Source organism: Rhea pennata, chromosome 16 (genome assembly GCF_028389875.1).
Source record: "Rhea pennata isolate bPtePen1 chromosome 16, bPtePen1.pri, whole genome shotgun sequence".
Classification (NCBI taxonomy): domain Eukaryota; kingdom Metazoa; phylum Chordata; class Aves; order Rheiformes; family Rheidae; genus Rhea; species Rhea pennata.
This window is the reverse complement of record NC_084678.1, coordinates 7,890,987-7,906,809: the sequence shown is the minus strand read 5'-3', so window position 1 is coordinate 7,906,809 and position 15,823 is coordinate 7,890,987. Positions and strand designations below refer to the sequence as shown.

General features: G+C 49.2%; 2 protein-coding genes across 2 annotated transcripts; one reads left to right on the top strand and one right to left on the bottom strand.

Annotated features, from left to right (window-relative positions):
• Nucleotides 1-1,749: 1,749 nt before the first annotated feature.
• Nucleotides 1,750-9,829, bottom strand: SLC2A10 (solute carrier family 2 member 10). The gene is made up of 6 exons (XM_062589537.1): nucleotides 9,826-9,829; nucleotides 9,225-9,380; nucleotides 4,780-6,135; nucleotides 3,671-3,793; nucleotides 2,912-3,047; nucleotides 1,750-2,148 (listed from the first exon to the last, which is right to left on the bottom strand). The coding sequence occupies exons 1-6, from the start codon at nucleotides 9,827-9,829 to the stop codon at nucleotides 2,052-2,054; spliced, it is 1,872 nt and encodes a 623-aa protein (XP_062445521.1). The 3' UTR covers nucleotides 1,750-2,051.
• Nucleotides 9,830-13,633: 3,804 nt separating this feature from the next.
• Nucleotides 13,634-14,831, top strand: TP53RK (TP53 regulating kinase; the record flags this gene model as incomplete). The annotated part of the gene is made up of 2 exons (XM_062589293.1): nucleotides 13,634-13,847; nucleotides 14,214-14,831. Coding segments are annotated over 2 exons (693 nt in total), but the record flags the coding sequence as incomplete, so codon positions are not given.
• Between the last annotated feature and the right edge of the window lie 992 nt (nucleotides 14,832-15,823).

Here is a 15,823-nt window from a genome sequence, read left to right as displayed (position 1 = left end):
CCCAGCCCAAGGGCTGCCAGCTGCAGCCTTTAATCCTCCAGGGCCGGCTGCTCCAGCCCTCATTAGCCTCTGCTGCACAGAAGAAACCTGCAGGCTCCTCTCGGATCTGCTTGTAAGGAGAACATGGGCCAGGTGTCCAGGAAGGGAGCTGGCAGGAAGCGCAGACCGGAGCCAAGCCGATGCACGCACCCTGACTGCAGGCACCCTTGCGCTGGTATCCCCTCCCACGAAGGCAGCACCCCAGCACACGCTGCACTGAGCAGGCGTTCCTGGCTGCTCTGGATCTGCATTCAAATTTTCCTCCCTTCCCCAGGGACTCCCCCAAGCCCGGGGTGATGGAGTCCCTCTGGCTCAGAAGATAAGTCCAAGAGGTGAGGTGGGCTGAGATCTTGGTTGTGAATGCCTTGCCAGATGGTGTGTGTGTGTGTGCGTGCATGCAGGCTGGCACTCCTAGTGCAGGGTGAACTTGCAGCATCAGGTCCACAGCAAACCGGAGCAAAGCCTTTACTTCCCGGGGAAGGAGGATTGATTTCTGCTGGTCTCTGGGTGTCCCCTCGTGGTACACAACAGACAGTGCAATTTGTTACCCTCGCTGAGATACCTGATGTGAGTACTAAAGAGCAGTCCTTACTCGGATCTAGAGGTAATCCCCAAAGTTGGGCTGTGGCTGCCCTTGCAAGGCTGTAACGAGTGCAACACCAGGGAAGAGCACTTTCTAACACCCCTTTTGCTGCTGCTGGCAGGGAGGGAATGGTTATGACCTCTAAAGAAAAATAGCCCTTTATGTCTGCAGCCTTTTCTCAGCATTGCTCCTGCAGCACAAATATATATGTTCATGCCTGCAAGCCCCTACACGCAGATCCCGTTGTGTCCAGGGATCCCAGGATGAATATGTGACCCTGTTACCAAGGGCCATAGGTCTGAGCCACATCCTCCACCTATGACTGTGGTGTCAACCACGTGGCCTGCTGTAATGAGTGCTGGTCCCCAAAGAGCTGTCCAGCTGTTGCATTTTCAGCTGAACACTTAGATTTGAGACTTATTTGTTTTGGGATTCAGAAGAGGCAAGGCAGGATGGTCACTAGGATAGAAACCAGCTTCCCTTCTCTCACAAGCTTTTGGAAGTGAGTGTGATGTTAGCAGAGTGGTTGTTTTACATATATATATACACACACATACATATATATATGTATACATGTATATATATATGTATGTGTAGTGTCTATGCCTCTGGAGCAGAGGTGGCAGGGCCTAAAAAAAAAATCATTGAAAATGTGCAATTGTAAGAGGTGGAAAACCTGCAGAAGGTACCAGAATATTGTATGCATTTTTGTGCATGCAAGCCCCGGTTATGAATACAAAACTGCCCCCACGTACAAAAAAAGAAAAAAGAAAAAAAAAGAAAAGATGCATGTGAGATATACAGCTACATCTGTGTAGACTTAGGACTTGTGAAATCAGATGTGTAAGCTACCAGGCCTTTACACTTTGGAAAATAGCAGTTTGCAAGCTAGCACTCAGTCTGTCTCCACTAAAACAGGGTGTTTAGCTAAATTAGCTCCAAATTCAAACTCCAGGCTCTGACACAGAAGTTGTAAAGGGTGATGACATCATTAATGTATAATGCTAAGTGTTTGCCACATTCCTCCTGCAATATCCTCCCCACGCTGAAGTAACAGGCACTTTGGAGAACTGGAAAATAATACACTCTATTTACAAATGAATCCCACGGATGGAAAATATTGTCAGCCAAAGTAGTGCTTTATTTCCTACATACAAAACCGTTAACCTTTTAAATAATGGAAGACACAGATTATGGTATCTCTTGAACAGTAAAGGATACCAAAGGAAGGATGTGTTTCCTGCCTGCAACCAGGGATTCTCCAAGGACCCAAAGGATAGATACTGCTACTCTCCCAAGGTTTAAGGCACTGCAGTGAGACCTCTCTCTGAGCAGGGATCACTGGTTGGAAGGCCATTGAAGAGGTATCTCCTGATGGCCCAGAGGCTGCTCCTTTCCTCGTGGCAATGCTGACAGCATGTCAGCTGTTTCACGTGCTGTTGGTGCACTCCACGAGTTGGTACTGAGCTTGTGTGCAGCTTGCCCTTCTTCCACGTCTTGGTTGAAACATGTTTCTTTTCCACAACCTGCTGAGCAATGACTAAGGTCAGTTGAAGCACCTGCTGCTCTCAGTGAGGAGTTAGACAGGCCTGGAGGTATAGCAGGAGTTCCCTCTCCCCCACCATCAACCCCATCCCCATGTGATGCGTGCTCCTGCCTCTTGCCATCACGGCTGTCTGGCAGCACTGCCTACCTCCACTCTGGCATTTCGAGCCCTGTTGCACAACAGCAGCCACCTCTTGGGATCTCCTTTCACAACCACAAGTGCACAAATCCCACATGTTCTTCTCTAGCCCAGTCAGGAATTTCAGACTTTGCCCAGAAATCACTGGGTAAGAACCTGTGGCCTGTGTTGTGTGGGGGGGATTCACCTGCCTCAGAGCTGAGTGATCAATCTAAGATAGCTCTAAGTGGGGGAAATGACAAGTATAGCTTCCCGTTTTGTTCCCTTCTGCTCCTTCTGTCCTCTCCTGACCCACAAATCTGGGTTTCTTGCCCCCTTTCCTCTCCTGACTGTCACTAGTGCCTTCAGCAGCATGGCAATAGGGCCCAGGGCAATGAACGTGTCTGATGTAACGTGCCACTAGGCACAAACTCTGTTTCATAGCCCAGTTGTGAACCTGAGATATTTGCAGTAGTGTTGACCAGACTTTTACAACAGGCCAGGAACTGTAGGCCTGGACTGCCCAATGTTATACACCTCAGGCACAAACGGGATCCTGGGTAGATAGCTGCAGAAGCTCAATGGCAGAATGACCCGCTGTCACTTTGGCACAACAGCACACATACCGTTTCTGTGAGAACTGCTGGTCTATCTCCTCCAAGGATTGTCCTTTTGTTTCCGGAACAAAAAGATAAATGAATATAACAGCCATCACTCCCATCACTCCATAGAGAAGAAACATCCAAGAGAAACCAATGGCATCTGCAGAGGGATTAAAGTGTGTGAAGGGTTTGTGAGAGGTAAGTCACATCATGGGTGTGAAGGAAGCTGGTCTCTTACTGCAAGATATTCATTGGTGTCCGGCAGGGGTGTCCTGAAGCCCTCCAGAGGGCTTATCTTCAAGAGCTGGACCAGGAATCAGCTAGAGAGAAGGACACCTCACACACATCTGACACCCCACGCTTGGCCCATCAGGACCACAGAAGGAGCATGAAGACAGTTCAGCTCCAGGGCACAGCAGTGCCTGGTGAATCCTCAATCAGGACACCTCTGCCAGCCAGAAAGGCTGCAAAGCTGCAGACACTAAAGCTACAAACTCCATGGTTTCCTGATACTGCAGTATCACAGTACAGCCCACTGGCCGATGGCTTTTTCTTACAAAACACGTGACAGAGGGGCTCAGAATAGCACCTGCCAGTTCAGCAGGTGTATGTTGCCTGTTTTGTCCAATAAATCCGCTCTGAGAGGCATCAGTTCTCCATAAATAGGTCACACCTATTCCAACGCCAAGTCCCCAGTGCTCAAAACGTACCTAAGGTCCAGATAGCTTGTGGTGGCTTTCACAGACCTACCTGTAGGAAATGGAGGGATGGGGGGACACTTACCAATCAGATCCAAGAACGAGAGACTGATCAGTAAATTAGCAGCCCAATTAAAGCTGTTACAGAAGGCAAAGGCCCTTCCTCTTATTCCAGCAGGGTAGATCTCACTGAGGACCAGCCAGGTCACTGCAGAGATTAGAAAGACAGTCATATGGTTTAAGCAACTTATCTGGGAAATGAGCAAGGAAGATTTTGAGGGGAGCTGTTATAAAGCACCCAACTTTGGCTTCACTCAGCACCTGCTGCTGTTGGTGGTAAGACATTAATAGATCTTAGCATCAGGTTACAGCTGAACACTTTAAAGTTTCTACCTGCAGCACTCTGGGGAGGAATGATATAAAAATGCAGAGATACAGGTTCAGTGAGCAAACAATAAAGCAGGGGAGGTGGTCACGCAGCAGACGGAAATGATCTGGCAAATCAAGCCTGCTGTCGGGATGTGCTCTTTGTAAAGAAGTGAGATAGGGGCAGGATGAGGCAGCCAGTGCTGCATTTGGGCCAAAATCAGAGCTGAAAGCAATGTATATATTAGTCTCTCCTAGCCTATGTTTTTCTTTTTACTTGAAATAATGTACAGGGTTACTGTCAAGCATACAAGACTTGCTGTGCATTTATATTTTTCCTCAAGTTCTTTCTACTCACTTCCTTAGCTGTTGTTTTCTCCCACCAAAGCATTTAAATTCCAGAAAATGGTAGAAGTCACAAAGAAGTAAGAACTAATCTGTATTTTGATCCAGTGAATGAATGAATAATAATTTCAAAAAAAAAGACCAACTGATAGTGAGAAACCTTCAAGAAGGAGCAGCAAGAAGATTAGGAAGTACTTGTGATTGCTCTGGTTTTGCAAAGAGCATGACAGAAACAAAAGCCATTACTAGGGTAGTGACAGCATGGAAGGGAAGGTTGCCCTGGTGGCACATCACCCTTATAGCTGACAGAGCTGGACTCCTAGGAAATCGTTCAGGAGGCTGAAGGGCTATATTTTCTAGTTTCCAAACACCAAGCTGCTTGGTAAAGCAGATATGCAATGATTGTTTTTCAAAAGGAATTTAAAGATCAACCCTAGTTTTATTCTCTGGGCTAATGCAAGGAAAGATAAATGCCATACTTACTTGGTCCAAACCCAATTGCGAATGCGCTCACGAATGCCATCATGCTCAGCAGTGTAATCCAATTTAAAATCATGTGTTTTGTAAAGGGAACTCTACTGACAGGAGATCGTGTGCTTTCCACAGTCTCTTTTTCAGACTGACCTTCCAAGTCCACTTTCTGAATGTGGGAAGAACTGGTAACAACACCTCTGCTTTGTGCACCCCTTGCGGCAGCAAAACCAGGGCCTGTCTGGCTTCTGCCAACCCCTAATGTGGGTGGGAGGTATGACACAGGGGGCCGGGAGGATACTGGCATCAGGGGATGCTGCGTGTAACCGTGGGAGGTGTTGGGGTCTGCGGCTGCCTTACAGTCCCTGGCCATGGCCAGCGGAGTGGTGCGGCTCGTGAGGCCAATAGTGGTGACAGAGATCGCCATCACAACGCAGCCAGCAATGAGTAACGCTCTCCTGCCAGCCTTGTCTGCAAATGCCATTGCAACGAGCGTGGCAACGACCTTGATCGCCCCCAGCCCAACAGAAGCCAGGATTGCTGAAGAATTGCTCTGGAATCCCACTGCATGGAAGATTTTGGAAGCATAGCCCAGGACATTGGGCTGCCCAGTGAATTGCTGGAAGAGCACCAGTCCCAGGCCCACCAGAGTTCGGCTTCTCATGTTGTCTCTAGTCCTGAAAAGGTCAAGAAAAGAGTAATGCTTCTCCTTATATGATTCCCGCTTTGCTACCTCTCTGTCTTCCATGCTCTGTAGTTGAATGAGACCCTTCTGGGAGTCTGAGTCCCAAGAGTTTAATTTAACGGGGTTCACTGGGAGAAAGAGGATGCTAAGGAACTGCATGGCAGTTGGGGCGATGGCGAGTCCAAACATGTACCTCCATCCCTCAGCCAGGTCTGCAAAGATGTAATTCAGTGCATATGACAGTAAGATGCCTACAGTGATGCCTGCTTCATAGAGAGACACCAGCAGTCCTCGCTGATGAGCAGCCACCATTTCTGAGACATAGATGCAGCAGGCCATGGATGAGACAGAGATTGCAAAGCCTACGGTCATGCGCCCAATGACCAGCCCGATAAATGACCTTGCCAATGTCAGAATAAGGCTGCCAAACAACAGGACCAAGTTGCTGACCAGGATTGCTCTCCTCCTTCCGTGGCGGTCAATGAGGATCCCCCCAACCAGTGAGGCAAGGAGAGCTCCGATGAGTAGGGAGCTCACAAGAACTTCCTGCTTGAAGCAGCTGAGGTGAAAGTCTGTCTGCAACTGCAGCAGCGCACCAGAGATAATCCCCAACTCATATCCAAATATCAACCCGCCCAGGAGAGAGACTGTTGCAGACAACAGGAGGACCAGCAGTGCACGACCTGGAAAACAAGCAGGTAATGCTAAGTTCAATGTTCTGGCAGGAAAATGACAGCAGGAAAGCTGTCAGCATGCACAAGCTGGAAAAAAGCTGTTCTGGCCTACCACAGGGTCAAATTGCCCCAACATCATCATGTTGTGTGGAGAAGCACTGCAGACATTCACACAATCCACCAGGCTTGCATGTACTTCCACTAACTGCCATGGCACACATCTCGGGGGGGGCAGAACTCTGAAGACAGCACTTTGTTAACAAGGTAAGGCTTAGATATAAGTGGAAGATGGTGATTTGCACTGTCTGGAATTGTATTGGGGAATTCTCTGTCATTTATCTTCCTTGGCTCTAAATATGAAAAACTGTTCAGGGAAGGGAATTTATCTTCTGCTTTCTATACTTCTGTGCTCATTCTCACTTTCCCTCTAACATCTCACCAAATCCATCCTCCAAGCCCTGTACTGTTCATATTTCTGGAGAAAACATGTGCCACTGTCCTACGATCTATATGCTACACCTTCTTCCCTTAATCCCTTTTCAGTGAGGTCCTGCTCTTTTCCAAACAATCCTCTCACCATCTCAATGGACATCCTACACTCACCAACCTCTTTGGAAGAACAGATGCTTCTGAACTTAATTTTTGATTTGTGAAGTATTTGCCACAGAAATACTAAACAACCTGATGTTCCATTGATGGGTGGCACTAGACTTACAGCTTACTAAACTAGCAGTTACTTTTTTTTCCATTTCCTGATCTGAATGTTGGCAAGGAGAGAAATAGCTGGCCACATTGATGAAAATAAGAGCTACTATGTCTTATACACACTTTCTTTTCTCTAACTTTATTTTTCAGATGATTTACAAATGGTAATAACGGAGGTAGTGATTTTCCCTTTTAATATCTCATCAGATAATGGTACCCTATAGGCAGGGCTCTATTTAGGATGTGATTATGCAGCCAGATAGATGACTGCAATGTGTGGATTCCTTCTCAACCCAAATACAGCTCCAGACCTTAAGCTCTCACTCAAAACAAAGTCTTCAGAGCTCAGGATAGCATGTTAAGAAGCATGAATGCAAGAATGTAAAAGACTGCAGTGAGAGGTGAAGGATGCCACGTGCATTTCAACCTAACTTGGAAATCTAAGGAAACCTGAAATAGCAGCATTATCTATTTCAGTGCTGAATATTTTACTGGAAGCTTGATAGTTGTTCTTCACAGCTGAATTGGGGAATAAACCGGGGCGGGGGGGGGGGGGGGGGGGAGAGAGTAGGGGACTGCTACTCATCAAAATTTGCTAGAGTAGGGATGGGGATTTAAACTAAATTTCTCTTTGAGCAACAGGGAGAGCACGAAAAGAAAGTTTTCTGCCATTAGGATGACAACCCTCAGTTCCTAGGGTGCCCTGCGAGGCTGCCAGCTGCTGGGTCTACCTTAGGTCCCACAAGCCTCCTAGTCCTGTTAGAGCTCTCCCACGCTGCATGGCATCTCTTCATGTGAATGCTTATGCTAGTGAACTGAGTGCAGCTCCAAATTTCTTGGGCTCAGTTTTCCATTTCTCTGCACAGGGGTAATACTACCTTGCAGTCTACCTGTGAGGAAAGTCTGAAAGTGAATTCGTATTTGCAGAGTGATTTAGAGATCTTTGACGGAGCCACTACAAGAAAGAAAAAGAGTATGGGAAAAATCTGACCTGTAGAAAATAAGGGTGAAAGAATAGTGCAGTTAAAAATGCTGCTTGCAAAAGTTTATTTCTCCTAGCTACTCTTACACTTTCAGTGTTTGTGGGAATGGCCCTGATTTCTTCCTCTCTCTCTTTATAGTGCCCAGCACCTAGGACCCCCAAGCCAGGCATAACTTTCCTGAGGCTGCTCCATGACTATGGGATGAACTTAACCCTGTGCTAAAAATCTCACCGTTGCCGGCCACGAGTACCAGAAGCAGTTCTTTGACCTTGTCCTTCCCATACAGCCAAGTATGCAGCTTCAGTAAGTATGTAATTTTAGATCAAGTAAGAAACAACAGTAAAAGCAAAGCAAATCAGCCAACCCACCCCACCAACCTTGCGAAAACAAGGTGTTTGTTGCACGTGCTCCTCACCCTGGGGAGAAGATGAAAGGGCAGCCATGGGTGACCCATTAGTCACGTTGCTCAGCACACTGCTGGGAGATGCTCACTGCAGGTGGGAGCAAACACTGCACGAGAACGCCCACTGATGAGGGGGACTGGAAACCCTGGAGCCACCACTGGGAAGTAGCAGTAACAGTGACCTCCTGTCCCCAGTTGAAATTTTAGAGGCACAGCTAAAATGCATTAGCTTAGACGTTTGCACTGTAAAATGCTGGTTTACAGCACATGATGGTATCAGTATTCTTATACGGGTTTTGTTTAATTAGAAATACTCACAATTTCAGTAGACTGTATGTGGAAAGAATGTGGACACAACTACCAGAGAATGGAAAATTTTCTTCAGTCAACGCTGCCTAAGAGTTTTTTTCCTTGCAAGCTGTAGTTAAAAGGAAGTGTCTATTCAGCGTTTAATTACAGCTGGCAGTAAAGGTTATTTCTCAGTGAAGGCTACATTTATATTTGTATTTATTCTGTAACTCTGTGTTTCATTTGTGTTACTTATGCCATTCAGGCTACATGCCAATCCCCCCCGCCACCGTGCTCTGTGTGACTACCTGCACTGCTTTTATCACTTTTTGTACACATGTTAGGCAGATAATTAGAAATAAGATTTGCTCAGTGAAAATAAAAGCCTTTGCATAAAGTGGGCAGGCCATTAGTTTCAAGGCACAAACTCAGTAAGACACATACAGCCCAGTTGAAAATACCTGAGCCTGATTTGATCAGATTTGATATATTTCTTATTAAATTAATGTGCAATAATGGTTTATGAACTTGGATAAATCCAGCTTTGTCTACAGGTAATTCTGATGCTGTCAGTGAATTCAAGAAGTTTTCAGACCTTTGCGTTAGGACAGAAAGTTTGATGAGTCTCACAAGGGGTCGTAATAGGTGATTCCCTGCCCATGGCGAAACCTAGCCACAGGGTCAAGGTCCAGGGCAGTGCAGTAACTGGTGCTGCTGACCTGGCTGGAGACTGAGGCAGCTTTCTGAACTGCTGAGGACTTTATTTACATATGCCAGTGTGGACAGGCTCAGCACAGCCTCCTTTCGCAGAACGCTTAGCTCCTGGTCCCCAGCCTCTGCTGTTCTGCTCCTGCATGCAGCCCTCTGCCTTCCCCCTTAATGCTGCTGGAATCGCCTTAAAGGGCTGTGTCACAGGAAATTACTTGTCTCCCAATGTTTGCTGCTGGAAGTGCTAAAAAAAAAAAAAAAAAAAAAAAAAAAGAAGGAAAGAAAAAGAAAAAGAAAGAAAAAAAGAAAAAGAGAGGGAAAGGAGGAGCGAGAGAATGAGAGCGAGAACGGGCCGTTCTGAGCCTTTAGCAAAAGTTGAAAGTTTCAACTTTTCTCTTTCAACTTTTCTCGGGCACAACCCGCCCGGTCCCAGCCTTGCTGCCCCTTCCCGAGGGCCCGCCTGGCTCGCCGCCTCCCCCGCCGCTCCGCTCGGCAGCCCCCGGCGGCGGCGCAGCCCCCGGTGCCGGCTCCGCGCTGGGGCTCCCGCCGCGGCCGGCCGGGACCCCGGGGCCGCGGGGCCGAGCTGCCCGCGCCGCCGCGGCCGGCACTCACCCATGGCGCGGCGCGGCGGGCCCGGGGCTGCGCGGCGGCGGCGGCGGCGGGCGCGGAGCGGGGCGGAGCGGGGCGCGGCGGCGGGGTCCGGCGGGGCGGCGCGGCGCCACGTCGCTGCCGGGCGGCCGGGGCCGGCCGGGGGAGGGAGGGGGGAGCCCTGCCCGCCCCGCTCCGCTCCGCTGCGCTGCGCTGCGCTCCGCCCCGGCGGGCGCGGGGGGCTCCGGCCCGCCGCGGCGGCTCTGCGGGACGGCAGCCGCTCCCCGGCACAGCTGGGGCGGACGCCGGGGGGCGGGGGGCAGAGTGACGGGGGGCGACCAGCGGCTGCCGCTGCCCCCCTGCATCCGAGCCCGGAGCTGGGTGGGCAGGTACTCGGATCTGCCTGCCCGCATTGCTGCTATTTCATCCAAGGGTTCGGGCATGGTTGTGTTTCTAATGGTTCTAAAAACGCGGATCCAGCGGGGTACGGCCTGGGTTGCTGGGATGGCAGCTCTGTCCCCAGGCCCTGCCTACATGTTACTTTAGCTGGGGGTGGGAATTGCCTCTCCTTGCTGACCCCAGAAGCTCTCTTGACAGGGAGTTTTACTGCTCTAGACCAGGAAGCCCACAGATACTGACAGCTGATGACAGTTTTTTGGTGGCTTGGCTGGAAAGCCAAAGATCACCTACTAGGAAAGGATTGATCATGTCAAGCCTTAAAACAGAGCAGCACGACTGAGTTTGAACTGTTTTCTTCTCTGGTGGACAAGCACTCCTCTGGCTGCAGTGCCAGCACACTCCTCCAGCACAAAAAAAAATGTAAATGCCTTGGGTAAAGAACGAAGAATACATGGGATATTGTTAAAAGAGCTTTTCAGTGTTCATTCTGCATCTTACCTGAAAGAGCAAATTAAGAGAAATATTTAAAGGCTCATTATCCTTGCCTGTAGGGAGAGGATGTATGCCATATCTCTGCTCTCGAGCCCAGAGGTACTAACACTTCTTTTTTTTGCAACTCATAGTTTTTGGGTGATTGAGATTGGCAGTACTGGATCATATACATCCTTTCAGCCTTGGTCTGTAGGATATCTGCCCTGCAGTATGGGTAGCCAGTTGATCAAAGGATATGGTTTTGTTTCTTCTCGAAGTCATAGTGCATATTAAGTTTCAAACCATCTATGTATTTTACAAATTAAATAAATGCTTCCTATTCATACTCCTCTATTTCAGTGGAAATACAGGATATAAAACACTGCTGCTAAAGCCCTGTATCTAATACAAACTCACAGCTGCCCAGGGATCATATGCTAGGTGAAGAAAGGCTTCAAACGCTGAGACTTCCAGCAGAAACCAGTGGTGTTTCGTGAAGGAGCTTTTCAATAGGTTTATAGTTAATATTAAAGTAGTTCAAATAGATCTGAAATCAGTTAGCACTCATGAGACTCAGAGGAAGGAATGGCTTACTCTTTCTCTCTTCCCCCTGACCCTGCCTATGAGGCCTGTTCATGGTGGCCAGAAGATGTTGCAGCACCTGATCTTGGCCTCATACTCCGGGTGTTGGGAACAGACCAGTTTGAGGTGCAGTGTGAGCTTGCCCATGATCTCTGACCCCCAGAATTCAGGCAGGGGCTCTCTTCAGTTTGTAACTCCTCCCTGGAGCACATGCCTAGATATTTTGGGTGTGCCACGGTGTGAGCTGGAAGAGATATCCTCCATGCTTGGCTCCTCCGTCAGACAAGGCAAGGAGCCAGAGCCCAACAGGTGCTGGCAGAGAGGAACCACAGTCCTCAGCATCACTGGGTTGGCTACATGGTCTATGTTTTACCTGAGTTTATCTGAGTTCCTGCATGTTTTACTAGAATCCTTCTCCCAGTTTGAGAAGGAAAAAAAATATACCTCCTCCATGCTCCTCGGCATATGTGTCTCTGCAAGCATAAAGTCACCCCTTTCATTTGCTAAAGGTTTCCTATTCTCTGGCTAATGAACATTATCAGCAAAGACAGCAAGGGGGTGAGGTCCTGGGCAATACAGACAAAGCTTTACGGCATGTTTGCAAAAGGTAGCTGAAAAGATTACGCCAGGATGTATGGAAATACGTCGACACTGTGCCAGGCTCCAGGTTTTATGGCCTGTTGACGCTGGCCCGTGAGAAACTATTATAATGTACAGCAGGGATAATTTTGAAAAAATCTTCCTTTGCGGCTGTGCAGGTGACACCTCTCTCGCTGGCTGTATGGTTTGCTGTCGGTGCATGCTCTGAGCCGGGTGAAGGGAGCGGCTGCGGGCTCTGGGCTCTGATCTCGGCCCTTGGAGGAGCTGCGGCGCCCGCGGGGACAGCTTGGCGAGGGGTGAAACGCCAGCCTGTACCGCAGGGCGGCAAGAGGCTTTAAAATCAGAAAGGAATATATGAATATAAGCGGAAAGAGGAGTCCATCTCGGACAAGGGAAGACAGACTGTTCAGCAGCTCTAGTCAGGTCCTCAAGCGTATTCTCTCTAACTGTGATTTCCCCTCAGGAGGGGATTCAGAAGACCAGACTGACCCGGCTCACTTCACTGCTGATGGAAACCGCAATGCGTGGCCAGGCGCTGGGGTTGCAGCTCGGGGGGGGCCCTGCGCGCCCCGCCGCACGCCCCAGGCCCCCGGGTCCCTCCGCTGCCGCGGGGCCAGCGGGCGGCGGGTGCTCCTGCAGGCTCGCTTCCCTTGGGCGGCTTTACCGCACGGCGATTTTTCACTCGGTTGTGTTGCTTATAAAAGGAGGGTTTATAAACCTTTGTCTCCAGGAGAACGGAGTTACATAATTCAGCGCTTTACCAGGGAGTCTGTGGCTTCAGGGAAATTCTCTGGGGTGATTCAATGGTCCAGTAAAAATACTGGGCAACATTATAAATATTGTAAAGGGCTCTAGATGGTTTCCAAGGGCTAGGTCAACTGCTTACGGCATTCAAAGGGAAAGAGAATAAATGGAATCACAGGGAAGAGAATATTTAAATAAATAAAATGATGGGAAAAATAAAACAAAAATATTGTCTTTTGTGTTTTGAAAAAACTTGGGAGGATGATTTTGGCCACCGTGAGAGAAGACTCTTGTGTTTACCAAAATAACAAACTGAAGGCATCTGGGTGCACTTGCTCGTAAGTTCTGTGTGTATGTCTGTGGGGGCTGTGCACGGATGCTCAGATAAAATCTGCCCGCAACGCAGGGAAAACTTGTTTTCTGTGTATTTGATTGTTTACAGTTTCTGCAGATTCCAAACAGGGAGCCCCCAAGTGCACCCGTTTCGCTGGCTGGAGTGCGGGCATCCTGCGCTGCTGCCGGCCGAGGATGCCATGAGCAGGCAGAGCTGCAGGATACTTTCCCGTATCACTGAAGACTCGGGAATGTTGTTTAAAAGTTCTTCCTGAAACAAGATAAATATTTGCTAAGCACGATCCCACCTCGCGAGCGACAAGTAAGCTGCATGGAATGTATTGATAAAATATAAATAATGCGAACGAGAAGCAAATGTTGTGGAGGGGAAAACAAAGGCAGAACGGGCTTTTGGCACCTCCAAGGGAAACGGCCCAGGACCGGTGCACGCGCGCGGGCCGGCGGCTGCGCCGGGCGGAGCGGGACGCGGCGCTGCTGCGCCCCCGCGCACGGGCGCGCTATAGCGGGGCCGAGCACGGCGGGGGGGGCGGCGCCGGCGGGGCGCGGCGAGCTCGGCTGTTTCCGCCGGCCGCCGCCGAAGGCTCCCGAGGCGCCTGCGCGGCGCCTGCGCAGTGCGGCGGGCGCGTGGGGCGCTGTCATGGCGGCGGCGGCCGGGGCCGGGGCCGGGGCCGGGGCCGGGGCCGGGGCGGAGGCGGCGGCGCTGCCGCCGCTGCCGGGGCTGCGGCTGGTGCAGCAGGGCGCCGAGGCGTGCGTGTACCGCGGCCGCTTCCTGGGCCGGGACGCGGTGGCCAAGCTGCGCCTGCCCAAGCGGTACCGCCACCCGGCGCTGGAGGAGCGGCTGAGCCGGCGGCGGACGGCGCAGGAGGCCCGCTCGCTGCTGCGCTGCCGGCGGGCAGGTGGGGCCGGGGGCGCCGCGCCCGCAGGGCCGCCCCGGGCCGCGGCGGGGACCGGCCCTGCCGCTGGCCCGGCGCCCCGCGGAGGGCGCGGGGCCCGGCCCGTGCTGCGGCCGCCGAGGGCGGCGCTGGCCCCTCCGTGGCTGCAGTGCGGCTCCCGCGTGGATTTAAGGCCCGGGGCGAAGGCAGCGTGGGTTGGGGGTGGGGTTTGGCAGCAGAGGCCCCTTCGTGTGGGTTATCGGAGGCTGTGGGTGAGCTGGACCTGGCCTTTTCGGCTGAGGGTTGTGTTGACTGCGTTTTGTTGTTCTAATAAAGTTGGAAGTTCCTGTAAGTTAACCCCTAGCGTTTCATTTGTTCTCTTTTAAATAGGCATTTCTGCACCAGTGGTCTACTTCGTGGATTATGTCACCAATTGCATATATCTTGAAGATATTGTAGACTCAGTTACAGTTCGAGATCATATTGCTTCTGTACAGCAATGTGGAAATGATGCCAGTAGCCTCCTTCCCCTAGCAGAGAAGTTAGGTGAGCTGTTGGCAAGAATGCACGATGAAGACCTTATACACGGAGATCTTACGACTTGTAATATACTTCTGCGACCACCCCTGGAGAAACTGGACTTGGTGTTGATAGACTTTGGACTCAGTTTTGTTTCAGGTCTTCCTGAGGATAAAGGAGTTGATTTGTATGTTCTGGAAAAGGCCTTTCTTAGTACTCATCCTGATACAGAAACTGTGTTTGAAACTCTGCTGAAGACCTATGCAGCTACATCTAAAAAATCTGGTCCTGTTGTCAAAAAGCTCGATGAAGTGCGACTAAGGGGAAGAAAGAGATCCATGGTTGGCTAAAAGAGAACAGGCTTAGTGATGGAGAAATATTACTACTTAGGTTCTGCAAACATGTTTATTTGTACTTCCAATTAGTTTTATTTCAAAGATCACTATTTTGATAAAGCTGTCTCTTAAATAAACTTACTACAGTGTGGCAGTAATCTCCGCAGTTTCTTAGCAGAGTCATATTGTAACCAAAATAATTAAGCAAGATGAGAGCACAGGCAGGAAAGAAACAGCTAAAGGTTACTTCTTTCTTAAATGTGAAATATTTTTTAAAAAGTATCTTTCAGTGTCATCCTCTTTTGTGTATATAGAATCATCCTGAGTAATCTTTTTTAGCCTGTGGACTGTAGATTTGTGGGAGTTAGAAGGGATCTGGAGATACCAGGACATATACAGAAGGTAAGTAGAGAAAAACAAGCCTGTTGGTTTTCTCAGAAGACTTCTGTGAAGCTTAAGTTTAAATTCATTATAAATGGCTCTACACTCTGCGCCTGCTCCTGAAACTTCTTAGAAGGACTGTGGATTCCAGGACATGGACAATAGCTGAAATAGAACATTAAAATAAGACAGGTTCATTTTTTTTTCTGTAGTAATTTTGGCTTTTGTAAATTTTGGTTGATAGTCTTTCTTTAAGCAAATGTAGAAATAATAAAAATAGTTCTCTGCTGAGAAACTTCTTGTTTGAGCAGGAAGACTGTTGTAAATTTCCTTTTGGGGCCTTTATAGGAAGGACTGGTTGTATTATGATTGCCTATGTAGGTAACTACTTTTCTCAGTCTTTGGCATTTTTTTTCTATACTTAGTTGCCTTTCTACATTAGTATGTCAGTGTAAGATGGCTCAAAGAGAAGTGTAAGAGCCCTGCATCAGATGGCTGGAGGATAAATCAGTCCTTACAGACACAATGGGGTCTAAATTAGTTGTGTAGGTTCATAAGCTTCAATGTTTTAATGTTTACTGCAGATGAAGATTAAAAAAAAAAACTCAGGGAACTCCTCTCAGTGATTTGATATGCTGGGCAGATGTTTCTTCTTGTGCCTCCTTGTTGATGAGAGAAGGCACTTGGCAGAAGAAGGGGGCACCCAGTTTCTTCAAAACTATTATGCTACTGCTGCGTGTTCTGCTGCAGATGGTTGGGGCACAG

What these genes read in the sequence shown, in the direction of transcription:
- SLC2A10 (XM_062589537.1), bottom strand. An exon ending in CGCAATTGGGTTTGGACCAA is followed by an intron (nt 3,794 to 4,779) that starts GTAAGTATGGCA and finishes TAATCTCTGCAG; the next exon opens with TGACCTGGCTGGTCCTCAGT. An exon ending in CAGCAGTTCTCACAGAAACG is followed by an intron (nt 2,149 to 2,911) that starts GTATGTGTGCTG and finishes ATTGCTCAGCAG; the next exon opens with GTTGTGGAAAAGAAACATGT.